Raw genomic sequence first — 22,545 nt, 5'->3', positions numbered from 1 at the left:
CAGCTCAAGCTGGACCCTTTATGCCCACAAACAGCCCTCAAGAACCAAAAGCAGAATGGGAGGTCGGTCCCATGTGTTTTTTGTGGTCTGGAGAAACAAACCAACAGTAGCTGTTCAGAGGATTCTGACTCACAGCGACCCTATAACCCTTTTAAAGGCTGTAAATCTTGATAGGAACACATTGCCACATCCTTTTCCCTGTGAGGAGGCTGATGGGTTCAAACTGCTGACCTTGTGGTTAGTGCCCTGGTGGAACAGTGAGTGGTTCTGTGCTCTGCTGATAAGCAGAAGGTCAACTACTGTGCACCAACAACATAAGAAATAGAAGAACTGGCATCCAAGAAGACCAGGTCCTGCAATCCCATAAGCAGCAACCACCAGCATTTTCGATGTACTTCTAGGAACTTGGCTTGGACAGTTGGGCCACGGTGGGATTGGAAGGGTTAGGCTTGAAGTTAACTTCCTAGACCCCCAGCTTCACAATGTGGACCCTCCTGCTTCTGTTATTTTATGGCCATAAGCACATTGGCTAAAAATTGGTGGTATATCAGAGGTTTCAAATTTACCTCCCCATGCCCACTCCCTAGACTGGTACCTGTATTCTGCAGAAGTGGTTGACATGGACAGCAAAGGCGTTAATTACACCATATTCTTACGGGGAAAAATGTGAATGCTATACAATTTTTTAGATGCTACATAACCCTCTCCTACATTAGTTTCCTATGAGTACTCGAGTTATATGTGTGTGTATGCTCCTTACATATGTAAAGAAGAATACTGTTATTTTGTTTTTCTGGTTATTAAAGCAAAAGCTACCGTCACTGAGGAAAAGACAATAAGCCTCAGTACCAAGAACCTTCTGAGAGCTTTTAAAAACAATGCACTCTTCTCCCCAACCACAGGTTCTGACCCTGAAGGTCTGTAGCTTCTGGGGTGGTGCTTGCTAGAGTTTGGCCCAAGGACCGCCCCAGATCACCCTAGGAGCTTGAAAAAATGCAGATTCCCTTTGTCCTACTCCCAGACTGCCATTTGGTAGATGACAAGTGAGGTCTAGAGAGCTGCATGCTTAACCAGCTACCTGGAGGTTTTAGGCACACTCAGTTTAGCAGAGCCACTGCCCCAAGGGGTGTGCACTGGGGCGTATGCAGAGAGCTTGGTTAGAAGGGAGAATGGTATTAGAAAACACAGCCTCCTAATCTGGTTTATTTCAACCTCCCTCCCTCCCTCCCTCAGGAAGGTTTCCTCATTTCCCCCTCTGCTTTCAGTTTTCCATTCTTTGCCCACGAATACCGTGCTGTCTCCTGGGAAGACTCTGGAGTGTATCTTGTCAGCCAGAAAGGTCACCGGTTCTGCCTCCTTGGTTTGAAAGATTCTAAAACCATACAGGCCAGAGAGAGGTGTGACTAAGGTCACAGTAGGGGCCAGTACCTGAAGCAATAGGGACCCTTCTGCTGCCTTCTCTCCGATCTTTTCAGTGACTCTTCTCATTCAGCTGTCAGGAGTAAAACCATCAGCTACTGGTAAAGCAGCCATGTTTTGAAATTCCCATCAAAGCGGCCTCCCTCAAACCAGGCCTCACAGGGAAGGGTGGTACTGCCTCGGAAACCTTCCTGGGTCTGTTAGGTCTCCAAAGTGGCTTGATTTGGTCGCCAGGCAACCAACTCTTCAAAATTCCATGGGTGCACTCCTAGAACCCACAGTTTTCATCAGAGCCGTCTTTTTCTGCTGGTTATTATACCGGCTTCCTTGTAAACTGAGTTGGGAAAGGAAATCCATTGAGTGGAAGATTAACGGTATGCTAGGTCATCTTTTCGAGAACAACCTCCAAGTAAGGCCTGTCTGTGGGATTATAAAGACTTTCCCCCAGCTTTGTCTCCCCCAAAGACATGCCAAACATTAGGGGCTTTTTGCCAGCATATGAGGGGAGGTCAGATGCTTAGAGACATGCTCCCTGCACAATGGGCTACTTCTCTCTAGAGGCCTGCAGTCATTGATTTGGTTCCTGTAGGTGGAGTTGACACCCTACTGATAATGGCGCCAGGAACAGGTCAAAGGGGCTCAGTGACATCCAAAGTTAAGCTGCCACCCTGAATCTAGGATCCACCCACCTTGTCACATGTAGACCCCAATCCCTCCTCTTCCTATTGGGTGTCCCCCTCTCATTGTTGTATAACCTATAATGCAACCCCTTCCTGTGATGTATGTCTTTACCTGTAATTAGTGGGATTGCACTTCCCGCCTAAGATATAGAGGCCTGGGTTAGCAATAAAGAGCTCTCTCTCGGCTCCTCCCTTGACCACTCCTCAGTTCCTCCTCTCCTCTCCGGTCCTCACTCCCCTGTTGCCTTTCCCCATGTTGTCCTTCCCCTCCCCCTCTCTCCACGTGGACCACCAAGCAGGGCTGAGGTGAGCACACTACCATGAAATGTGCCTGACTCCATTATTTCAATCTCTCTTCTATCTCTCGTGCTCTCGATGGCTTTAATATACTTATATATCTCCACCGTATATTTGTGACTATTGAACCCGTGATTAGTGGTGGGGGGTTGGCACCCCTTCCAACCACACCTATCAGTTCTTATTTTCACCTGTCCAGGCTCATCGATCCTGCTGAGAAGGAGCAGAGCAGAGAACACAGAAGCACCCTGTCCTGGTGAGTAGAAAGGTAGGACAAAGAAGAGAATGGAAGGAAGGCGTCGATCTCTGACAGCATACCCAGCTCTCAGGCAGCCTTGATGGGATAGTGGGTTACACATTGGGCTGCTAACCTCAAGGTCAGCATTTCAAACCTATCAGCTTCTCGGAGGGAGAAAGAAGAGGTTATCTGCTCCCATAAAGATTTACGGCCTTGAAGAAAGCTGATGGTGCCTGGCTATCAAAAGAGATGTCTGAGGTCTTAAAGGCTTGAAGGTAAACAAGCGGCCATCTAGCTCAGAAGCAACAAAGTCCACATGGGAGAAGCACACCAGCCTGTGTGATCATGAGATGTTGAAGGGATCAGGGATCAGGCATCATCAGAACAAAATATCTTACCATAGTGAATGAGGTGGGGAGTGTGGAGTGGAGACCCAAAGCCCATTTGTCGGCCACTGGAGATCCCCTTGCAGAGGGGTCAAGGTGCGATGTAACAATGGTGAAAAATACAACTTTCCGTAGTTCCTAAATGCTTCCTCCCCCCAAACTCTCATGATCCCAATTCTACCTTGCAAGTCTGGCTAGACCAGAGGATGTACACTGGTGCAGATAGGAACCAGAAACACAGGGAATTCAGGACCAGTGGTGTGAGTGGTGATACTGTGAGCGTAGAGGGAGGGTGGGTTGGAAAGGGGAAACTTATTACAAGGATCTACATGTGACCTCCTCCCTGGGGGACGAAGAACAGAAAAGTGGGTGAAGGGAGACGTCAGACAGGACAAGATATGACAAAATAATAATTTATAAATTATCAAGGGTTCATGAGGGAGGGGGAAGTGGGGAGGGAGGAGAAAAAATGAGGAGCTGATACCAGGGGCTTAAGTGGAGAGCAAATGTCTTGAGAATGACGGGGGCAATGAATGTACAAATGTGGTTTACACAATTGATTTATGTATGGATTGTGATAAGAGTTGTATGAACCCCTAATAAAATGATTAAAAAAAAAAAAGATTTACAGTCTCAGAACACCACAGTGGCAGATCTACTCTGCCCTTTAGGACTTGATGGCAATGAGTATGTCTTTCTCCTTGCTTCCCCTAAGTACTCACTGCCACCAAATTGCTGCCGACTCACAGCGATTCTCTGGGACGGGATCATGCTTCCACTGAGTTTCTGAGACTGTAACTGTTTACAGGAGTAGAAAGCCCCCTTTTCTCCCACAGAGTATCTGGTGGTTTGGAACCTCTGACTTATGGGACTGCAGCCCAGTGCCTAACCACTACACCAACAGGGCTCCTCAGCCCAAACTTAATGTCCTTCCTCCAACAGCTCCACTCTTCAGCTCCTCAAAGCTGGCTATATGGCATGCCACTAACACTTATTTCTCCCAGGGCACTCTTCAGGCCCTGGATTTCTGAGAGTAAACGTTTAGGCCTACAGAAATGTGGGTTCCCAGGAGTCCCCTTGGAAAAGAACTAAAAGAAAGCTACGTGGACATAGGGTTCTGTTGAGCTTGTGCAGGCCCTGCTGTTTAGGTGGTCACTGGCTCCAGGTAAGGCTGGCCTACAGACCAGTCTGAGCACCGACTTTACTGTGTGCGTCAGGCTGTGTGCTCTGACCCTGGAATACAAATACGGAAAGACTTTTTGGAAAATGACATGCTAAAACATCATAGAAATCTTAGACAAAGAAGAAAACTAAAACTACCCACAGCACCCTGAGACCTAACAAACAAGAGTTTGGGATAGTTTTTAAACCAGTCTCCCCCCCGCCCCCACTCCCCATGCATTAATATCTTTCTCCAATCACATGAAATGTTCTCCTTATATATTCAATGACTGCATTATTTTAAATGGGTACATATCTTCCAGTATACATAATTTAAATGTCTACTTCCAGTTTCAAATCTTTCCTCTATTAAAACTACATAAGCATTCTTTATTGTTTTGGGTAAGCATTCTTAAAACCACATACTTAACCCCTTCATACTTGTGTGGTCTTCCACAAATGGGTTAACCTCCTTAAGTCTTATTTTGGTCCTAAGGTTCTTATAAGGATTAAGAGTTAAATATTATCTCAACAAAATGGAAAATGACAAAGTATTGGCAAGGATGTAGAGAAATGGGAACCTGCTTCTGTTGAATGTAAAATGGTGTAGCCACAGTGGAAAAGCTTTTGACACACCTTTGAAAAGTTAAACATAGAATTATCATGATCCAAATATATATCCCCAAAATATCCCGAAATAACTGAAAGCTGAGATTCAACAGATACTTGAACACCAAAGTTCATTGTTGTATTATTCACAATAGCCTAAAAGTGGAAACAATGAGTGCCCATCAGCAGAGGAAGGAATAAGCAAAATGTGGAATATATGCTTATAACAAGACATGATGTTCAGATTCACGCTGTCATAGAATGAGCCTTAAAAACATTATGTTAAGTGAGTAAGGCAGACACACGTAGATGATTCCACTTAAATGAAATCCCTAAAATAGACAAATGCATAGAGATAGAAGTGACAATTATCAGGGAACTGGGGAGGAAGCGTTTTGGAAAGAGTGGTGTTGGTAATTAAACAAACAAAAAGAGGTGTTACTTTTTACCTTTGTCTCACTCTTGAGACTCTTGCAGTCCATAAAGCAGCGCACAAAAGCAAAATAAAAGTACTTAGGGCTAGGGACAGTTACCGGATTAATAACCAGTCAGACATGAAAGCATGAGGTTTAAAAGCTTTCACTGAAAAAACAAAAACAAAAAAACCCTGCTATTGAGTTGATTCAGACTCATATTGACCTGTAATGTTTAGGATTACAAGGCTGAAATCTATCACAACTTTCTCCCCTGGGTTTGGTTAACAGCTAAGTGTTTAACCCCTATGCCATCAAGGGTGGGGGGTGGAGAGGGGGGGGCTTTTAAACTTTAAAGGCTTTTTCTTGTGGGGCCTGCACCTTAATTTTCAGGTTTTCCTAGTACAAAGGATACACATTTTTTAATATAAAGCTAATTACAAGATCCTGGAAGGAAGGAAGGGAATCTCAAACAGTCTTCATGGAAAATCCACCACTAGAGGTAAGAAATAATGTAGGAAACATGGGAAAAGGGGGAGGTCCAGGATGAGAAGTAGACCAAATGTGCTTCCGTGGAGCAAAACGAGAGCCTAGTTGAACAGCATAATAGGGGCTATTTTTTACCTGCGAGGTCTGAAATCGGAGGTGACACAGTTTAGGAAGACACTATTGTACGGCCGGATCAATGCCAGGCCGGCTTCTAGCAGCAAGTGACCTTTAATCCCCCTCCCCCCTGCGGAGCTGACCAGAGCTGGCTATGGAACCTGTCAGCAGCTTTGCAAGTTGTTTTTCATTTTTTCATTCACGGCCCCGCTTTGCGCACGGCCCGTTAGTTTTGTGCACGGCCCGTTTGGCTCAGTGCCCGCTTTGCTCTCGGCCCTCCAGTCTGCACCCAGCAGGGCCCGTCTCAGTGCCTGCTTTGTTCTTGCCCACAGCTCTGCACCCGGCCCGAATACGCCCAGAACCAGGAAGACACCTTCCAGTCCAGAAACCCGGACATACCTGTCCATATATAAGCACCACCCCTGTAGCCTGCAGCGCCACTCCCGGGCCCAGACACTGGACCATGAGACTTCGCCCAGGCTGGGTTTTTCTCCCCAATAAAGCCAGTTTGCTCTAATTCCACGGATTTGGTCTCCGGGGGCTCTAGCCTTCCTTACAACTATGACTTCAGGGGTGGGACCGGTGTGGAGAATAAGCACACAGACAAGCAACACGCCATGCTTCCCAGTATGAATAGTAACTGGTGTGGTTTTCTGAACGAATTCATGCAAGTCAACCCAGGTCCTGCGGACCCTGAATGAGCAGGAAGCTCGCAACGGAAGGCTTTGCCAGGGGCTAAGTTCTTCCCGAGAGAGTGCAGTGAGAAGTAACTTGTACGTTCTTCGTCTCCGTGTCTGTTTTAACTCCTGCCCCTTGCCTTCCAGGGTCACCTCCAGAGTCACCCGCCCAGCCAGGCCTGCCCCCCAGTGGAACTCGCAGTTCCGGCGCTCAGGCTGCAGGGCAGCGGCCCGCCACAGGAGGGCTGGGAACCAAGACCAACATTTTCCGCGGGCGAGGTTCAAGGCACAAAATGATAGCTTTCGTCCCCGCTGCCCTGCGCTTGTCTCTGACGTGCTGGCTGCGGAGGTCAAGGCCTCTACAGCGGAAGGTGGTTGGCCCGGGCGCTTGGATGCCAACCAGAATGGCGGCGACAGTGACCGTGGAGCCCGCGGGCCACTGCTGCTGGGACGAGCCGGTGCGCATCGCGGTGCGCGGCCTGGCCCCCCACCAGCCGGTCACGCTGCGCGCGTCCCTGCGCGACGAGAAGGGCGCGCTCTTCCGGGCCCACGCGCGCTACCGCGCGGACGGCGGCGGCGAGCTGGACCTGGAGCGCGCGCCCGCGCTGGGCGGCAGCTTCGCGGGGCTCGAGCCCATGGGCCTCATCTGGGCCCTGGAGCCCGAGAAGCCCATGCGGCGGCTTCTGAAGCTGGACGTGCAGACGCCCTTCGCGGTGGAGCTGGAGGTGCTCGAGGGCCACGAGCCCGAGCCGCGGCGCGTGCTGGGCCGGGCGGTGCACGAGCGCCACTTCCTGCGGCCCGGGGTGCGGAGGGAGCCGGTGCGCGCGGGCCGGGTGCGCGCCACGCTCTTCCTGCCGCCAGGTGAGCGACCCTTCCCGATTTTGTTTTCCTGATCTTATCCCCTGTAAGCTAGTAGCTACGCAGTTGGCTGCTAACTACAAGGTCAGCACTTTGAAAGATGAGGTCTCTATTCAGTAAACCGCACACCCACGGGGGCAGTTCTATCTAGTCTTATGGGATCGCTGTGAGTCAGAATCGACTCTATAGAATAAGAATTTCGTTTTGGTTTATCATAATCTCCACAGAAGAAAGACATAGCTCCCAATATTACAGAACTCCTCGGATCTATATAAAGAGCCTTGAGGTGTCAGGGAGGCAGGAATTTAAGGTAAGACTTGCTGGGGGGCAGGGGCGGGGGAGGGGGGAGGCTCCAGTGATTAGTTAAAAGACTTGGTAGGAAAGGGAAAAGGGAGATATGAATGATCTTATTCACTGCACATTGCCAACAAAGGATTGCCTAAAAATATATACATTTACTGCAAAATAAAACTACCAGATACCATTTTACACTCTCAAAAGTGCCAAAAGGTTATCAATCTAACAATACCAATTGTTCCAAACTTGGTAAGGCAAAGGAATTCACATATGGCTAGAAAGAATATATAATTGTTCTTCCACTCTGAGAAACACATTTGCCTTAGAAAGTTGAATATATCATTCCATGTGTACACCAGAGGCATATCCATGAACGCCCACTGAAGTATTGCTTAGAATAGCAAGCACCACTGGAAAGGCCTATTCAGAGTAGAGTTTTAGCAACAAACTGAGGGTGTTTACCCAGTGAAATATACAATAGCCACAAAAGTGATTGATCTACCCCCAAATTCACAGCCATCAAGTCAATGCTGATTCACAGGCAAGGACTACCCCTTTGGGCTTCCAAGACTGTAAATCTTTACCGGAATAGAAAGCTTAATCTTGCTCCTGAAGAGTGGCTGGTGGTTTTGAGCTGCTGACCATGAGGTTCTCAGCCCAATTCATAAGATGCTATCCCACTAGGGATTTATGATTGGGTCACAGCTACACAAATCAACATGATGAATCTTCAAAAGTCTTGAGTGAAACAAGTACCAGAAGAATATATCCAATATTGTGTTAGGCTGGGTTGACTAGAAAAACAAATCCAGTGATATATATTTTTTTAAAAAAAGAGAGAGAGAGGGCAAGAGAGAGCTTTATATTAAAAAGTAATTATATATGAAGCAAGCATCCCAGCCCTGTCCAGATCAAGTGGATAAGTCCGATGCTAGTCATGATTACACAGGCTGGTGTGCTTCTTCCCTGTAGAGGTTGTTGCTTCTCAGCTAGTTGGCTGCTTATTTATCTTCAAACCTTTAAGATACCAGATGCTGTATCTTTTGATAGCCGGGCACCATCAGCTTTCTTCACCACATTTGCTTATGTACCCATTTTGTCTTCAGTGATTGTGTCGTGAAGGTGAGCATCACAGAATGCCAGGTTATTAGAACAGTCTTCTTGCATTGAGGGAGCACTTGAGTAGAGGCCCAATGTCCATCTGCTACCTTAATACTTAACATATAAATATATGTACATATATCGATCTCCCTATCATTATATAAATTATATTTGTATATGTACATGCCTATATTATAATCCATAACTCAGTTATATTAAGCACACTTGTATATAAGTTGCCATCATCGTTTCAAAAACATTTTCTTTCTATTTGAACCCTTGGTATCAGCTCCTGTTTTTGCCTCTTCCCCCTTCCACTCTCATGAGTCCTTAATCAATGATATATTATTATTGTTATTTTATATCTTAAACCATACATTGTCTCCCTCAGCTACATTTCTGTTATTTGTCCCCCTAACATGTTAGAACTCTTGAGCCCTTCTATCCCCAAGACCTTCCCTTTCCTTGATCTTCTCCATTTTATTAGCTGGTAGGCAGAACTACCTACCTAATTGCTTTGATTAAAAAAAGGGTTAATATTTTTTCCAAAATAAAACTGCCTTTAGTAGAAAAAGAACCAAGAATGATTACTTACATTCTGTTATTTTCCAACTGCAAGAAAATGTGATGTTTTACATTATTTAAATGAGATTTAATTAATATAGTAGATTATGCTTGAACACCCTTAGTGGACAAGACCTGATATGTAGCTCATTTTCATGTACAGTCCTGAATTTTGGCAAACTTGCAATCAAGATGTGGCCATTACATTACCGCAAAATTAATTAAAACCCTTTGGTGGTCCACCTCCTCCTCCTCATAACACCGAGCAAGACTGATCTTTTTTACCTCTGTAGTTTTGCCTTTCCCACAATATCATATAAATGGAGTCGTGCAAAATGATACATGGCTTTTGGGGTCTGGCTTCCTTCCTTAGCATAGTTCAATAGCAGATTCATTACAGGGTTATGTATGTCAGCACTTTATTACTTCTCAGTAGGACACCTTTGTGTGACCGGCACAGTTTGCTGATTCATTCACCAGTTAAATGATGTTTGGTTGATTTCTAGTCTTTTGGAAATTATGGTTAAAGTATGTGAATACAATATTTAGTGTGAACACAAGTTTTCCTTTCTTTGAGTTAAGACCTAGGATTGGGATTGCTAGGTCATATGAAAATAGATGCTTAACTTTGTAAGAAACTACCCAATTTTTTTGAAAAGTGACCGTATCCTTTTGCATTTTCACCAGCAATGTATGAAGGTCCAGTTGCTCTATAGGTTTATTAACATGTGGAATTATGTGTTTTTATAGGGAGGGAGCAATGATTTGCTGCTGCTTATATAAATTATTTTCTATTACATGCTTTTTGTAAAACTCTGTGGGACTTTGATACTATGGGAGTAGACAAGGAATATGGATTTAGATTTCGTCAGTCTTTATATGCTTGAAGACTAGAGACCTTTCAGCATTTCTGGTTGTTAATAGAAAACTTGGCTTTGAAGATAAACAAGCGGCCATCGAACTGAGAAGCAACAAAGTCCACATGGAAAAAGCAAACAAGCCTGTGTGATCACGAGGTGTCCATGGGTTCAGGTATCAGACATCAAAGATCCAGAACAAAAAAGCATATCAATGTGAGTGAGGGGGAGGGTAGAGTGGAGACCCAAAGCCCATCTATAGACAATTGGATATCTCCCATGGAAGGGTCACAAGGAATAGAGGAGCCAGTCAGGGTACAGTGTAGCACCAATGAAAAAAACAACTTTCCTCTAGTTCTTTAATGCTTCCTCCCCCCAACTATCATGATCCCAATTCTACCTTACAAATCCACCTAGACCAGAGCATGTACACCGGTATACATAAGAGGTAGAAACACAGGGAATCCAGGACAGATAAACCCCTCAGGACCAATATTGAGAGTAGCCATACCAGGAGGGTAAGGGGAAGGTGGGGAGAGAAAGAGGGAACCAATCACAATGATCTACCTATAACCCCCTCCCAGGGGAATGGACAACAAAAAAGTGGGTGAAGGGAGACAGTGGTCAGTGTAAGATATGAAAAGAATAATTGATAAATTATCAAGGGAGGGTGGGGAAAGGAGGGGAAAATGAGCTGATACCAAGGGCTCAAGCAGAAACCAAATGTTTTGAGAATGATGAGGGCAACAAATATACAAATGTGCTTGACACAATGGATGTATGTATGGATTATGATAAGAGCTGTATGAGCCCCAATAAAATGATTAAAAAGAAAAAAAAAGAAAACTTGGGCATCACTAAATAAGCAACAAAGTAGCTTTAGACACACTGCACAGTGTGTCAGGAAAGGTTGAGCTTTCTGTTTTGTTTCTTCCCAAGGATCTGGGCCCTATCCTGGGATCATGGACATTTGTGGAGCTGGAGGTGGCCTTCAGGAGTGCCGAGCTAGTCTGCTGGCTGGGAAGGGTTTTGCAGTGATGGCTCTGGCTTATTTTAACTACGACGACCTCCCGAAGAACATCAAGAGCCTGCACCTGGAGTACTTTGAAGAGGCCATGAACTACCTGCTCAGTCACCCTGAGGTTGGTTCTTCTCTAAGCTTTACGAGCAACGTAACAAGCCTCGCCCACACTAATGCTCTGGGTTCTCACAGAACTTGGCTCATTCTTGCCACAGTTCACACTAGCTTTTGTAGATACTTCTCATAGACAGTTTCTACATCATTATTTATTATTGTATTTCCTGCTGGTGAAGCTACTCCTAGTGGTATTACTCTTGTTAGGTGCTGTCCAGTCCACAGGGACCCATATGACAAAGTAGAACTGTTCCATAGGGGCTTCTGGCCTATAATCTTTATGCGAACAGATCACCAGGTCTTCTGTGACCAGGAACCATGGGTGGAGTCAAACTGCAGACCTCTCAGTTCACAAGCAAGTACTTAACCATTGCACCACTAGGGCTCCTTTAGCTGGCATTGTGGAATTGAAAACTCCCCTATCTTATCCAGAACCTAGACATATACCTTGGGCTTGGTACAGGGAACAAGGGGAAGAGGAAGGAAATTACTGTCTTCAGAGGCTTCGTTGAAATGGTGGTGTTTAGCAGACTTCTCCCAGTTTGGTCCGGAATATGTGAGAGCCCAGGATGAGAGTACATTTTAAAGGAGGTACTCTGCACCCAACGATTCCAGGGCCTAGGGAATATTTGGAGCGTCTTCAGTTTAAAGAATTCAAGAACTGGTAGATCAACGCTTGCTTAATTTTAAATCATCAGAACTCAATGTAGAAAGAAGCCTGAGGACTTTCAGTACAGGAAATAGGGAGGGTAGCGTGGAGCCACAGAGCAGGAGGCAATTGTGGGAGCAGAACAAGGGACGAGTGCATGGCTTCAAATCAGGACAGGTGGGCATCAGGGTTGTATTGTCTCACCATACTTGTTCAATCTGTATGCTGAGAAAATCATCAGAGAAGCAAGATTATATGAAGAAGAAAGTGGCATTCGGATGTGAGGAAGGCTTATTAACAACTTGACATGTGCAGATGACAAACCCGACATGCTGAAAGTGAGACGGAAGTGCTGATGAAGAACAAAGGTTGTAGACTTCAGTATGGATTACAACTCATGTAAGGAAGACCAAAAATTCTAACCCCTGGACCAATAGGTAGCACCACAATAAATGGAGCAAAGTTTGATATTGTCAAGGGTTTTGTCTTACTTGGAGCCCCAATCAGTGCTCACAGACACAGCAAGCAAAGGATCAACAGACATATTGCATTAGGTAAATCTGATGCAGAAGACCTCTTTAGAGTATTGAAAAGCAAGGATGTTACTTTGAGGACTAAGATGTGCCTGACCCCAACCAGGGTATTCTCCACTGAATCAAATGCATGTAAGAGCTGGACATTGAATAAGGAAGAGCGTAGAAGTTTTTGAATTGTGATGCCGGAGGAGAACATTGAGAGTACCGTAGATGGCTAAAAGGAAAACTAGATCTGTGTTGGAAGAAGTAAAGCCAGATTGCTCCTCAGAGGCAAGGATCGTAAGACTTCGTCTTACAGACTTCAGACATATTGTCAGGAGAGACCAGTCCCTGGAGAAGGACATCATGTTTGGTCAAGTGGAAGGAGAGCGAAAAAGAGAAAGGCCCTCAACAAGATGGCCTGACACAGTGGTCGCATCACTAGGCTCAGGCTTAGGAACAATGGCAAGGAGGGCACATGCCGATGCAGTGTTCCAGTTCTGCTGTGCATCGGGTCATGATGCAATGGAGTCGGCTTGATGACACCAAGCAACAGCAGTGGAGCCAAGGCATAGATAGGTTCAAAGCAAACTTAAGTTTTGACTTGACCAATTACTATGTATGATATTGTAAAAGATAGGAATACCAGAACACTCCATTGTGTTCGTGTGGAACCTGTACATAGACCAAGAGGGAGTTGTTTGAATAGAACCTGGTTTAAAATCTAGAAAGATGTACATCGGAGCTGTATCCTTTTACCAAACTGATTCAATATGTCTGTTGCTGACATTTTTAGGGACCGACAAGGCTGTTCTGACTCATAGCGACCCTGAGTACAACAGAAGGAAACCCTGCTCAGTTCTGCACCGTCCTCTCAAATGTGGTTATTTTTAGCCCATTGTTATAGCCCATCTCATCGAGGGTCTTCGTTTTCACTGACCCTCGGCTTTACTAAGCATGCTGTCCGTTTCCAAGGACTGGTCCTCTGGATAGCCTATCAAAAATAAATGAGATGAAGTCTTGCCATCCTCCCTTCTAAGGAGCATTCTGGTTGTACTTCTTCTAAGACAGATTTGTTCGGACATTCCCCGGTACTTTCAGGATTCATCACGAACACCATCATCCAAGTGCATCAATTGTCTTCGGTCCTTATTCAGTGTCCAACTTTCCCATGCATATAAGGTGATTTAAAACACCCCAGGCACACGTTAATCATCAAAGCGATAGGTTTGCTCCTCGACACTCTAAAGGGATCTTGTGCTGTGCATTGGCCCAGCGAAACACGTCATTCGACTTTTGCCTACTGCTTTATGAGTATTGACGGTGGATCCAAGTAAAATGAAACCTGTGACAACTTCTGTTTTCCCTCCATTTATCACGGTGTTGTCTCTTGGTCCAGTTGGGAGGATTTGTCGTTGTTGTTCTTTTTTTAAAATAAATCATTAAAAAAAATTAATCACTTGTTCTTTTTAGATTGAGTTATAGTCACTTCATCTGCATGTGAAAGCTGGACAATGACTGTGAAAGACTGGAGAAGAATCAATATCTTTGAATCATGATATTGAAGAAGAATATTAGAAGTGCCCTGGACTGTCTGCCAGAAGAACAAACCTCTCTGCCTTTGAGGAAGCACAGGCGGTGCGCTCCTTAGAAACAAGCACAGGAATACTATGTGTCATGTGCTTTGGACTTGCAATCAATAGAAACCATTCCCTGGTAAAGGACATCATGTTTGGTCAAGTAGATTCAGCAAAAGAGAGGAGGACGCTGATTGAGAGAGGCTGTCACCCTGGCTGCCACTGTGGACGCACTCAGCATCGTGCGCCTGGCACGGGAGCCCAGGCGGCGTTTCCTTCTGCTGCACATGAGCTCCCTGTGCGTCAGCTCTAACTCCGTGGCTCCCAACCTCAGCTCTGTAACCTTGGGACCTTGGTTTCCTCTTTTGAGAAAATTGAGATGATAATACCATGTAATTCCTAGTACTTTTGATGAGAAGTCACGATGAAAAAAAGATAACTCCTGAGAGGTCAATCTATAAAAGGCCATTTGTTTATAACACAGAGGTCACCAGAATGGATCAGAGTAGTCCTGGTGGAACTACCTTGAAGAGTACTGAAGAGAAGACGACCAGGAAGAGAGCAGTAACAGACGACCCCCAGCCCCATACACTTAAAAAAATGTGAATGGGGTCAAGAATCAGGGAAGTAGGTAGAGTGGATATGAGGTCAAGGGATTATTCTCGACAGGCTTCAGAAAAGTGCATGGAAAAATGGAATGAGAAGATCATGGAAAATTTCCATGAAGTTTTTGAAGCCGCTGTGTATTAATGTAAATAGCACTAGAGCATATAAATATGTTTTGGGGAATGAGCCAATAGGAAAAAAGCTGGGAACGGGGAGAGAGAGAAAGTAACTGCTCTAACAATGTCCATGAGAAAGTCAGGAGGGATGAGATCCAGGCCACAAGTGATGACCTGTGATATGAACAGGGTGACTTCTTAGATACACAAGGGAAGACAGAGTGCTTGAGTTCACGTGGACATGGGCAGGTTTGGCAGTGGAAAACGAGGAACCATTTCTACTTAGCTTCTATTTTCTTAATGAAGCATGAGGAGCAGAAAGGAGGAGGGATTCAGGTTAAAGGAATTTAGAAGGTGTAAACAAAATTTTTTTTTTAGAACTGGAAAGCAAACGTAACAGTGGACTGATAGGGATTGATGGACAGTGAGGGTGCACATTTGAAATTTGTCATCATGGAAAGAAAATAAGATGTGTCAGCACAAATGTGTATTTTCCCCCGGCCATGTTCATTTGTACAAATGCAGACCTGGAGGAAGTAGTGGAGTGAACTCCAGCTGGCTAGCACTTTTCCAGGCAAAGATGGCCAAAAGAAGAGATATATTAAATAACGTTAAGTGTTTTCAAGGGAATGACTAGGATTATAAATAATGACCGCTAAGCTAGATGAGGAGGGAACTTAAAAATAAGAAGGAGGTATCAAAAGTGGGAAAAATGTTCATTAAAGGTCTCAAAGAGTAGAAACGTTACTGGAATGGGTGGTATCACAATGATTCTGCTGGAAGTATTGAAGATGGTGAGATTTTGGTGATGATGTAGTTATTGCTGATGACTAAGTTTAGGATAAGACTATGACAATGAGTGGCTGAGGTGGAGTAGACATCAAGGCACTGACAATCAAGGTATTTGGCATATCATTCATGCGGAAATCGCCACGAATAATGATGGAGAAATTGTGGAGAGGAAGATAAGGAAGAAAAAGAAGTAGATTTCCCACGGTTGCAAACCTTGGTAAATTCAGACTTTAAACCACCTGAATTCCAAGACTAGCAAATCCCCACCACATGACACTGTTCATGGATTCACTCGCCTTCTCTTGCTTCTGTCCCTTTCTCAGGTGAAAGGTCCAGGAATTGGGCTGCTTGGACATTCGAAAGGGGGCGAACTCTGCATGTCTATGGCTTCGTTCTTGAAGGGCATCACAGCTGCCACCATCATCAACGGCTCTCTGGTCAATGTCGGGGGAGAGTTACACTACAAAGATGAGACCTTGCCCCCTGTGGGTGTCAACTCTCATCGGATCAAGGTGGTCAAAGAGGGCCTTGTAGACATCATAGATATCCTCAACAGCCCAACTGAAGGACCTGACCAGAAGAGCGTCATTCCCGTGGAAAGGGCTGAGTGTACCTTCCTGTTCCTTGTTGGTCTGGATGACCACAACTGGAAGAGTGAGTTCTATGCTGATGAGGCCTCTAAGCGCTTACAGGCCCATGGTAAGGAAAAGCCCCAGATCATCTGTTACCCAGGGGCTGGGCACCTTATTGAGCCTCCTTACTTCCCCTTTTGCCCAGCCTCCCTGCACAACTTGGTGGGCAGTCCTGTCATCTGGGGAGGGGAGCCCAGGGCTCATGCCATGGCCCAGGTGGATGCATGGAAGCAACTTCAGACTTTCTTCCACAAACACTTGGGTGGTTAAAAGTAATTCATTATTGAACATTTGGTTGGTTAGGTTTTAGTATATACTAGGACCACCATTAATATTAATTCACTTGAATGAAGGAATATTATAACACTTCTGGGTTTTTATTCCTTTTCCTTTAAGTGTTATTACAATTATAAAGAGTTTTCATACAATAAAAATCTCAAGAATTAAAGGGGAGCCCTAATTATAAACAATATAGAACTTAAACATTTGAGCATTACATATAAAGATGACACCTGCTTCATTGTTTTGAATATTGTTACTAGCAACATCTTCCTTTCCCAAAGTAACCTTTGTGATGATTGTGATGTATATTCTTTCAGATGTTATATTTGCACATGCATATGTGAACTAATAAAAACATTTTGTTCACTAAATATCACAGAAAAAGAATGCTAATTTTATAAAACAAATTTGTAGTAGGACTTACCTTGAAAACAGAAGAAATCGGTGGTGCCTGGCCACCACTACAAACTGCTTTCAGTCACATTTGAAAGCCTTGGGAGAAAACTGTGGAACAGAACTCAAAATCATAAAAGAGACCAAGACAGAGAGAGACTGGTGGGACCCTAAGATGATGGCCCTCCTCCTTCAGATCTGGAACCTAACTCACATCCATGTTAGAACTATCAGTATCTAAGGTAGGAAAAGCAGCATTTACCCCAGGACAAAGTTTAGAGGGCAAGGAAAGAAGGAAGAACGGAAAGAGAAAACGCAGGGAGATAGTTGAATAAGCGATGGTTCATTGAAGGGACCGCATTGAATGAGTTGAATTAGCTTGTGAAGGAATTGCTGTGTGTACAGCTATGATCTGCTCTGTAAATTTACATCTAAATCACAACCAAAAGCAAAAAAAATGGTTTTGTTAACTTTTTAGGGATGCCAAAGGGCTAATCTTTTTTTTAAGCAACAAAAGGCTATTTTAAGAGAGCAGAATCAGAGGCTCAATGGGAAAGAATGCTTTGAAAATGATGATGGCAGCATATGTGCAAATGTGTTTGACACACTGGAGGAATGTATGGATTATGATAAGAGATATAAGAGCCCCCAATAAAAGTATTTTTTAAAGGGCTATCTTATTTTTTCCAAATACAGTCATCTGCATGTTTTGGAAACATTGCTTCATAGTACCCTGTGTTCTAACACCATGTAAACAGAGGTCTGTATCCACAGTACATTGTGGACTTATCATCTTATTTTGCACACATCACCTAAAACTAAGAGTCAAGCCAGCGCTGTTTTTATCAAGGCAACTTTTGTAGGTGGATAGTTGTTTTCAAAAGACAAAACTGAAGGTACAGATGTGCTTTATACAATTGATGTATGTATGGATTGTGATAAGAGTTGTATGAGTCCCTAACAAAATGTTTAAAAAAATAAAATAATGTGATTAAACAAAACAAAACTGAGTGCACTTATTTATAAATGGTAACAGTAATGTTTGCAAATAACAGTTCAGTGCCACAATGTAACGCATCGTGATGTAGGAATTAGGGATAGAGCCCCTCACCCTGAGGGCAGGACTTCTCAGAGTGTTTGCCCTGCCTTCCTGAGTGTTTTTTTCCTTTTTAGAACTTAAGCAGTGAACCCACAGTGTCCACGTGGAAAATTAGAGTCATTCAATTCCTGCTTTCATCTTCCAAAACGGCCTGAAATTGACTACCTTAAAAGTTCGTTTCTAAAAAATAACAATTGGGTTCTTCAGGTGTGGTATTCAAATGTTTCTTTTTCACAAAAATAAAATCAATAATATGAAGCAATCATCATACCTCACAGTTGTGTCTATAAAAAGTCATCCTGCTTCTCAATTTTCAGATGTTATATGATTATTAAAATGGGCTGTCTGATTAATTATGCAAAACACAGATGCCATAAACACTCTGTGTGTCTTCCAAAGAGGGTAATCTGAACATGGGGAATCACTATGAAGTTTTATGAAAAGTGAAAACCACAGTAGTGAGTAAAAGGCCAGGAAATTGTGCTGAGGGATTTTTTTTCTTCCTATTGTAGCAATGTACCTATTTCTTCTTCAAGGGCAGCAAAGGTTGTCCTGCAAGAATGCCATTAGAAAACTGTAGCCCGTGCACTCTACAGCCTGATCATGTCCTTTCAGACTTCTTCTTATTCTTAAATATTCAACAAAGGTGCCCAAACTGTCATTTTATCTGTTATAAATCAGAAAGCTTGAAATTTATCAGAGAAGCATGAAAGGGATGGAAAAACTATATACCTTCAGAAGAGAACAGACCTAGATGGAGAATATGTCAAAAACAATAGCTTCACAGATGGATATTTTGTTTAATAAAAGCCTTTTGTTAAGGCATTTGACAAAACCCAACATGAAAATCTGATAAAAACAATGAAATAAGAATCAAAGGGAAATTCCTCACCATGATAGAAAGCATACGTACAAAACCAACAGCCAACATTGGTGTCAGTTGAGAAAAACTGAAACATTCTCCTTTTGAAGACAACAGGACAAGGATGCCGTTTGTTTCCTACTCTGTATTGTGCTGGAAATCTGAGCCAGAGCTTTAAGAAAGGAAAATGGTTGTTGTTAGGTCCCGTTGAGTTGGCTCCAACTCATAGCAACCCTGTGGAAGGCAGAATGAGGCACTGCCCCGTCCTGTGCCAGCTCCACCATTGTTTTACGTTTGAGCCCATCGGGGCAGCCCCTGGGTCGATCCATCTTGTTCAGGGTCTTCCTCTTTTTTCTTTCCTATTTGCTTTTATAGATGTATCTTGTGTCCAGTTTTTAAGGAAATGTTTTGTTTTATAAATCGTTTTATTAGGGGCTCATACAGGTCTTCCTCTTTTTTTGCTGCCCCTCCACTTTACCAAATACCTTCTCCAGGGACTGGTCTCCAGGGACAACATGCCCAAACTACATGAGAAAACGTCTCGCCATCCTTGCTTCTAAGGGGCACGATGACTGTATTTCTTCCAAGAAAGATCTGTTTGTTGTTTGGGCTGTGCATGATATGTTCAATATGTTTTTACCAACACCATAATTCAAATTGAGCGGGTTTCTCTAGTCTTCCTTATTCCAGGTCCAACTTTCACATGTATATGAGGCCATATACATGTGAAAACACCATGACTTGAGTCAGGCACAGCTTAGTCTCCAAAGAAACGTCCTTGCTCTTCAACACTATAGGGAGATCTTGCGTAGCAGATTTACCCAATGCAATGCATCATTTGATGTCTTAACTGTTGCTTCCATCAATATTACAAACATACCCAAATCCTTGACAGCTTCGATCTTTTGTCCATTTATCATGATGTTACATATTCTAGTAATTTGCCACTCCTTGCCACTAATTTTGGATCACTTCTTGCTCGCTTGTCCCTGGGTTGATCAACACCACCTCTTTCCCCCTGCCTTCCCCTCTCCCATGCCCCGCCACTAACCATCGGTCCCATTGTTTTCTCTTCCAAACTGTTCATCCAGCCTTTCTTATCTAGATAGATCCACAGAGAAAATAATATGCACGAAAAAACAAGGCATAGCAAGACAAAGTGACAAAAGAGAATACAATGATGACAACAACAAAGAAAACCAATGACCCAGAAAAGAATAAATTAATTAAAAAATTAAAAGAGAAAAACCTGTAAATAGATCAAGGTCTGAATTTTTTACCTCTAGGCTTGTCCTCCAGTTGAGTCCGATGGGGTGCCATGCTCTGGCCCCAAAGTCTATTCTTTGCACTCCTTCGGGAGCTCCCTAATCTGCTCCCTCCCACCCTCCCACATTGCTCTGCCTCACGCCCTTAGTGTGTTGCCGTGTTGTGATGGGGTCAGTCTGGGCCAATCATGACACTGAATTTCCAGTGTTGTACCCCGGAGGGCCATGGGTCAGCAAGGGACGTAGTGTCTCATAGTGGGATCAGCCATATAGTCCACTCTGTGCATTGGCTGATTGGAGCAGTGATATCGTCCTCCAGGCCAGGTGGGCCAGGATGTGTTCCACTCTCTCTTCCTCCCCATTCATTTACTCCAGTGTGCTCTGATCAGACATGTTCCTCTCCCCTAGCTGCAGCTTCAGTGCCATCCTCTAAAGTAAATTCTTCTGGGGGTAGGAGCAGTTGTCCATGTAGCTGGTATGGGGGCCCTCAGGCCCCTCCACTGGCTCCCCTCTCCATGCTAGCTTGCTGCATTTGCATCCTGGAACACCAAATTTAAATCTGGTCCCTCTTTTCCTCTGGAGACACAAACAAATACCCTCCCCTTGGGTAGGTCAGTGCTTTATTCCCCCACCACACATCTCTATCTTTTTCCCCCCTTTTCTTCCCCCTCCTCCACCCCACTCCCCGACCCTCCTTTTTAGTTGGCTACCATATGTACCCCTGGATTTGGTCTTGCCCTGCCGTACTACCTGGACCTCACCCCTGGAGTGTTTGTATACAGTAGCTTTTTCCCTGTGCCCCTTTTGCATTTTTTTTCTTTTTTATAAACTTACCTAGATGGACTGTCCTTTTGTGCTTGGTTTACTTCACTTAGCATAATTTCCTCCAGTTCTTCCCATGCGGCGATAGGCTTCATGGGTTCATCACCACTTTTTAGCGATACGTAGTACTACTCCATTGTATGTATGTACCACAGTTTTTTAATCCATTCGTCTGTTGATGGAAATTTGGGTTGTTTCCATCTCCTTGCAATTGTGAACTGTGCCACGATGAACATTGGAGCACAAATGTCTGGCCGTGGTTTGTTTCTTGCCTCTTCTGGGTTTATGCCCAGTAGGGGGATTGCTGGATCGTATGGTAGCTCACTTTCCATCTGTTTTAGAAATCGCCAAGTGGATTTCCATAGTGGCTGTACATACTTACAGGTCCACAAGCGTGGATGAGGGTTCCTATTTCACCACAGCCCCTCCCTTGTTGCTTTCTGATTTTTTGCATTGGGCTATTTTTGAGGGTGTTAGTGGAATCTCATGGTTGTTTTAATTTGCATTTCTCTTATGGCTAAAGATTGGGAACATTTCCTTATATGTTTATTGGTCATTCGGATTTCAGACTCTGTGAAACTTCTGTTCAGGTCCTTTGCCCACATCCTCAGTGGGCAGTGAGTTTTTCTCTTATTGTAAGCTTGCAGAGTATTGTAGGTTTTAGTAATAAGGCCTTTGTCTGATGTGTCATTGCTAAAGATGTTTTCCTAGTCGGTGGGCTCTCTTATTACTCTCGGTAAATTATTTCGATGTACACAGGTGACTTATCTTCAGTGTATCACGGTTGTCAATTTGTGCCTCCTCTTTATTTGCAGCCTTCCCTATTTCCCATAGACTACGTATTCCCTGTGCCAAGGCTTTCAGGTTTTTCCCAATTCCTCCATTAATGACCCTAATTGTTTGGGGTTTTATCTCCAGGTCTATGATTTACCTTGAGTTTAGTCTTGTGGATGTATTGAGGTAAGGGTCTTGCTTCATTTTTCTGCAGGTAGATATCCATTTTTTTCCAGCACCATTTATTGAAGAGGGCATCTGCTTCCCATTTGATATTTTTGGGGCCCTTATCCCATATATTTTTGGGGCCCTTGTGTTAGTCTGGGTACTTTAGAGAAACAAATCTACAGAAACTCATAGATAAGAGTTTTATATAAAGGGTAAGTGCACATCAAGACAACATCCCAACCCAGTGCTGCCCAAGTCCACAAGTCCAACATTAACCCATTAACCCATATGTCCAACACCAAGCCACAAAATCCTCCTCCATCTCACAGAACAGACGCAATGATGCTGACTGCAGGAGGAAAGCCAAGTCAGTGAATGTGTGAGCATCTCAGCGCTGGCAGGGGTCTCCACACAGGTGCTCCAGCACCCAGGGTTGGAACAAAGTGTTCTTGCATTGAGTGAGTACTTGAGTGGAGGCCCAATGTCCATCTGCTACCTTAATACTAAACCTATAGATGCAAACAGCCCAAATTTCCATCAACAGACGAATGGATTAAAAAACTGTGGTACATACATACCATTGGGGTAGGTCCATGTGGCTTCTCCTCAGGGATGTCTCACAGGACGTGAGCCTTGCCAGTTGGAGCAGGGAACTGGCTAAGGCAGCTGCACCCTGGTCTGACCATCAGAAAGCAAGA

The 22,545-nt window shown here is 44.1% G+C and overlaps 1 protein-coding gene across 1 annotated transcript; it reads left to right on the top strand.

The window, feature by feature from the left end:
* Positions 1-6,736: 6,736 nt before the first annotated feature.
* On the top strand, positions 6,737-17,847 carry LOC142425946 (acyl-coenzyme A thioesterase 1-like). The gene is made up of 3 exons (XM_075531413.1): positions 6,737-7,344; positions 11,100-11,302; positions 15,874-17,847. Exons 1-3 carry the CDS (start codon positions 6,777-6,779, stop codon positions 16,450-16,452), a joined length of 1,350 nt encoding a protein of 449 aa, XP_075387528.1. The 5' UTR covers positions 6,737-6,776; the 3' UTR covers positions 16,453-17,847.
* Positions 17,848-22,545: the final 4,698 nt, after the last annotated feature.

This window comes from Tenrec ecaudatus, chromosome 14 (assembly GCF_050624435.1).
Source record: "Tenrec ecaudatus isolate mTenEca1 chromosome 14, mTenEca1.hap1, whole genome shotgun sequence".
Classification (NCBI taxonomy): domain Eukaryota; kingdom Metazoa; phylum Chordata; class Mammalia; order Afrosoricida; family Tenrecidae; genus Tenrec; species Tenrec ecaudatus.
The sequence above is the reverse complement of the archived record's forward strand: the minus strand, read 5'-3'. Positions and strand labels throughout refer to the sequence as shown.

Excerpts from the sequence above, each read along its gene's own strand:
- LOC142425946 (XM_075531413.1), top strand. The coding sequence starts at position 6,777 with ATGATAGCTTTCGTCCCCGCTGCCCTGCGCTTGTCTCTGACGTGCTGG. Across the intron at positions 7,345-11,099 it reads CACGCTCTTCCTGCCGCCAG|GATCTGGGCCCTATCCTGGG; the intron begins GTGAGCGACCCT and ends TTTCTTCCCAAG. Across the intron at positions 11,303-15,873 it reads ACCTGCTCAGTCACCCTGAG|GTGAAAGGTCCAGGAATTGG; the intron begins GTTGGTTCTTCT and ends TCCCTTTCTCAG.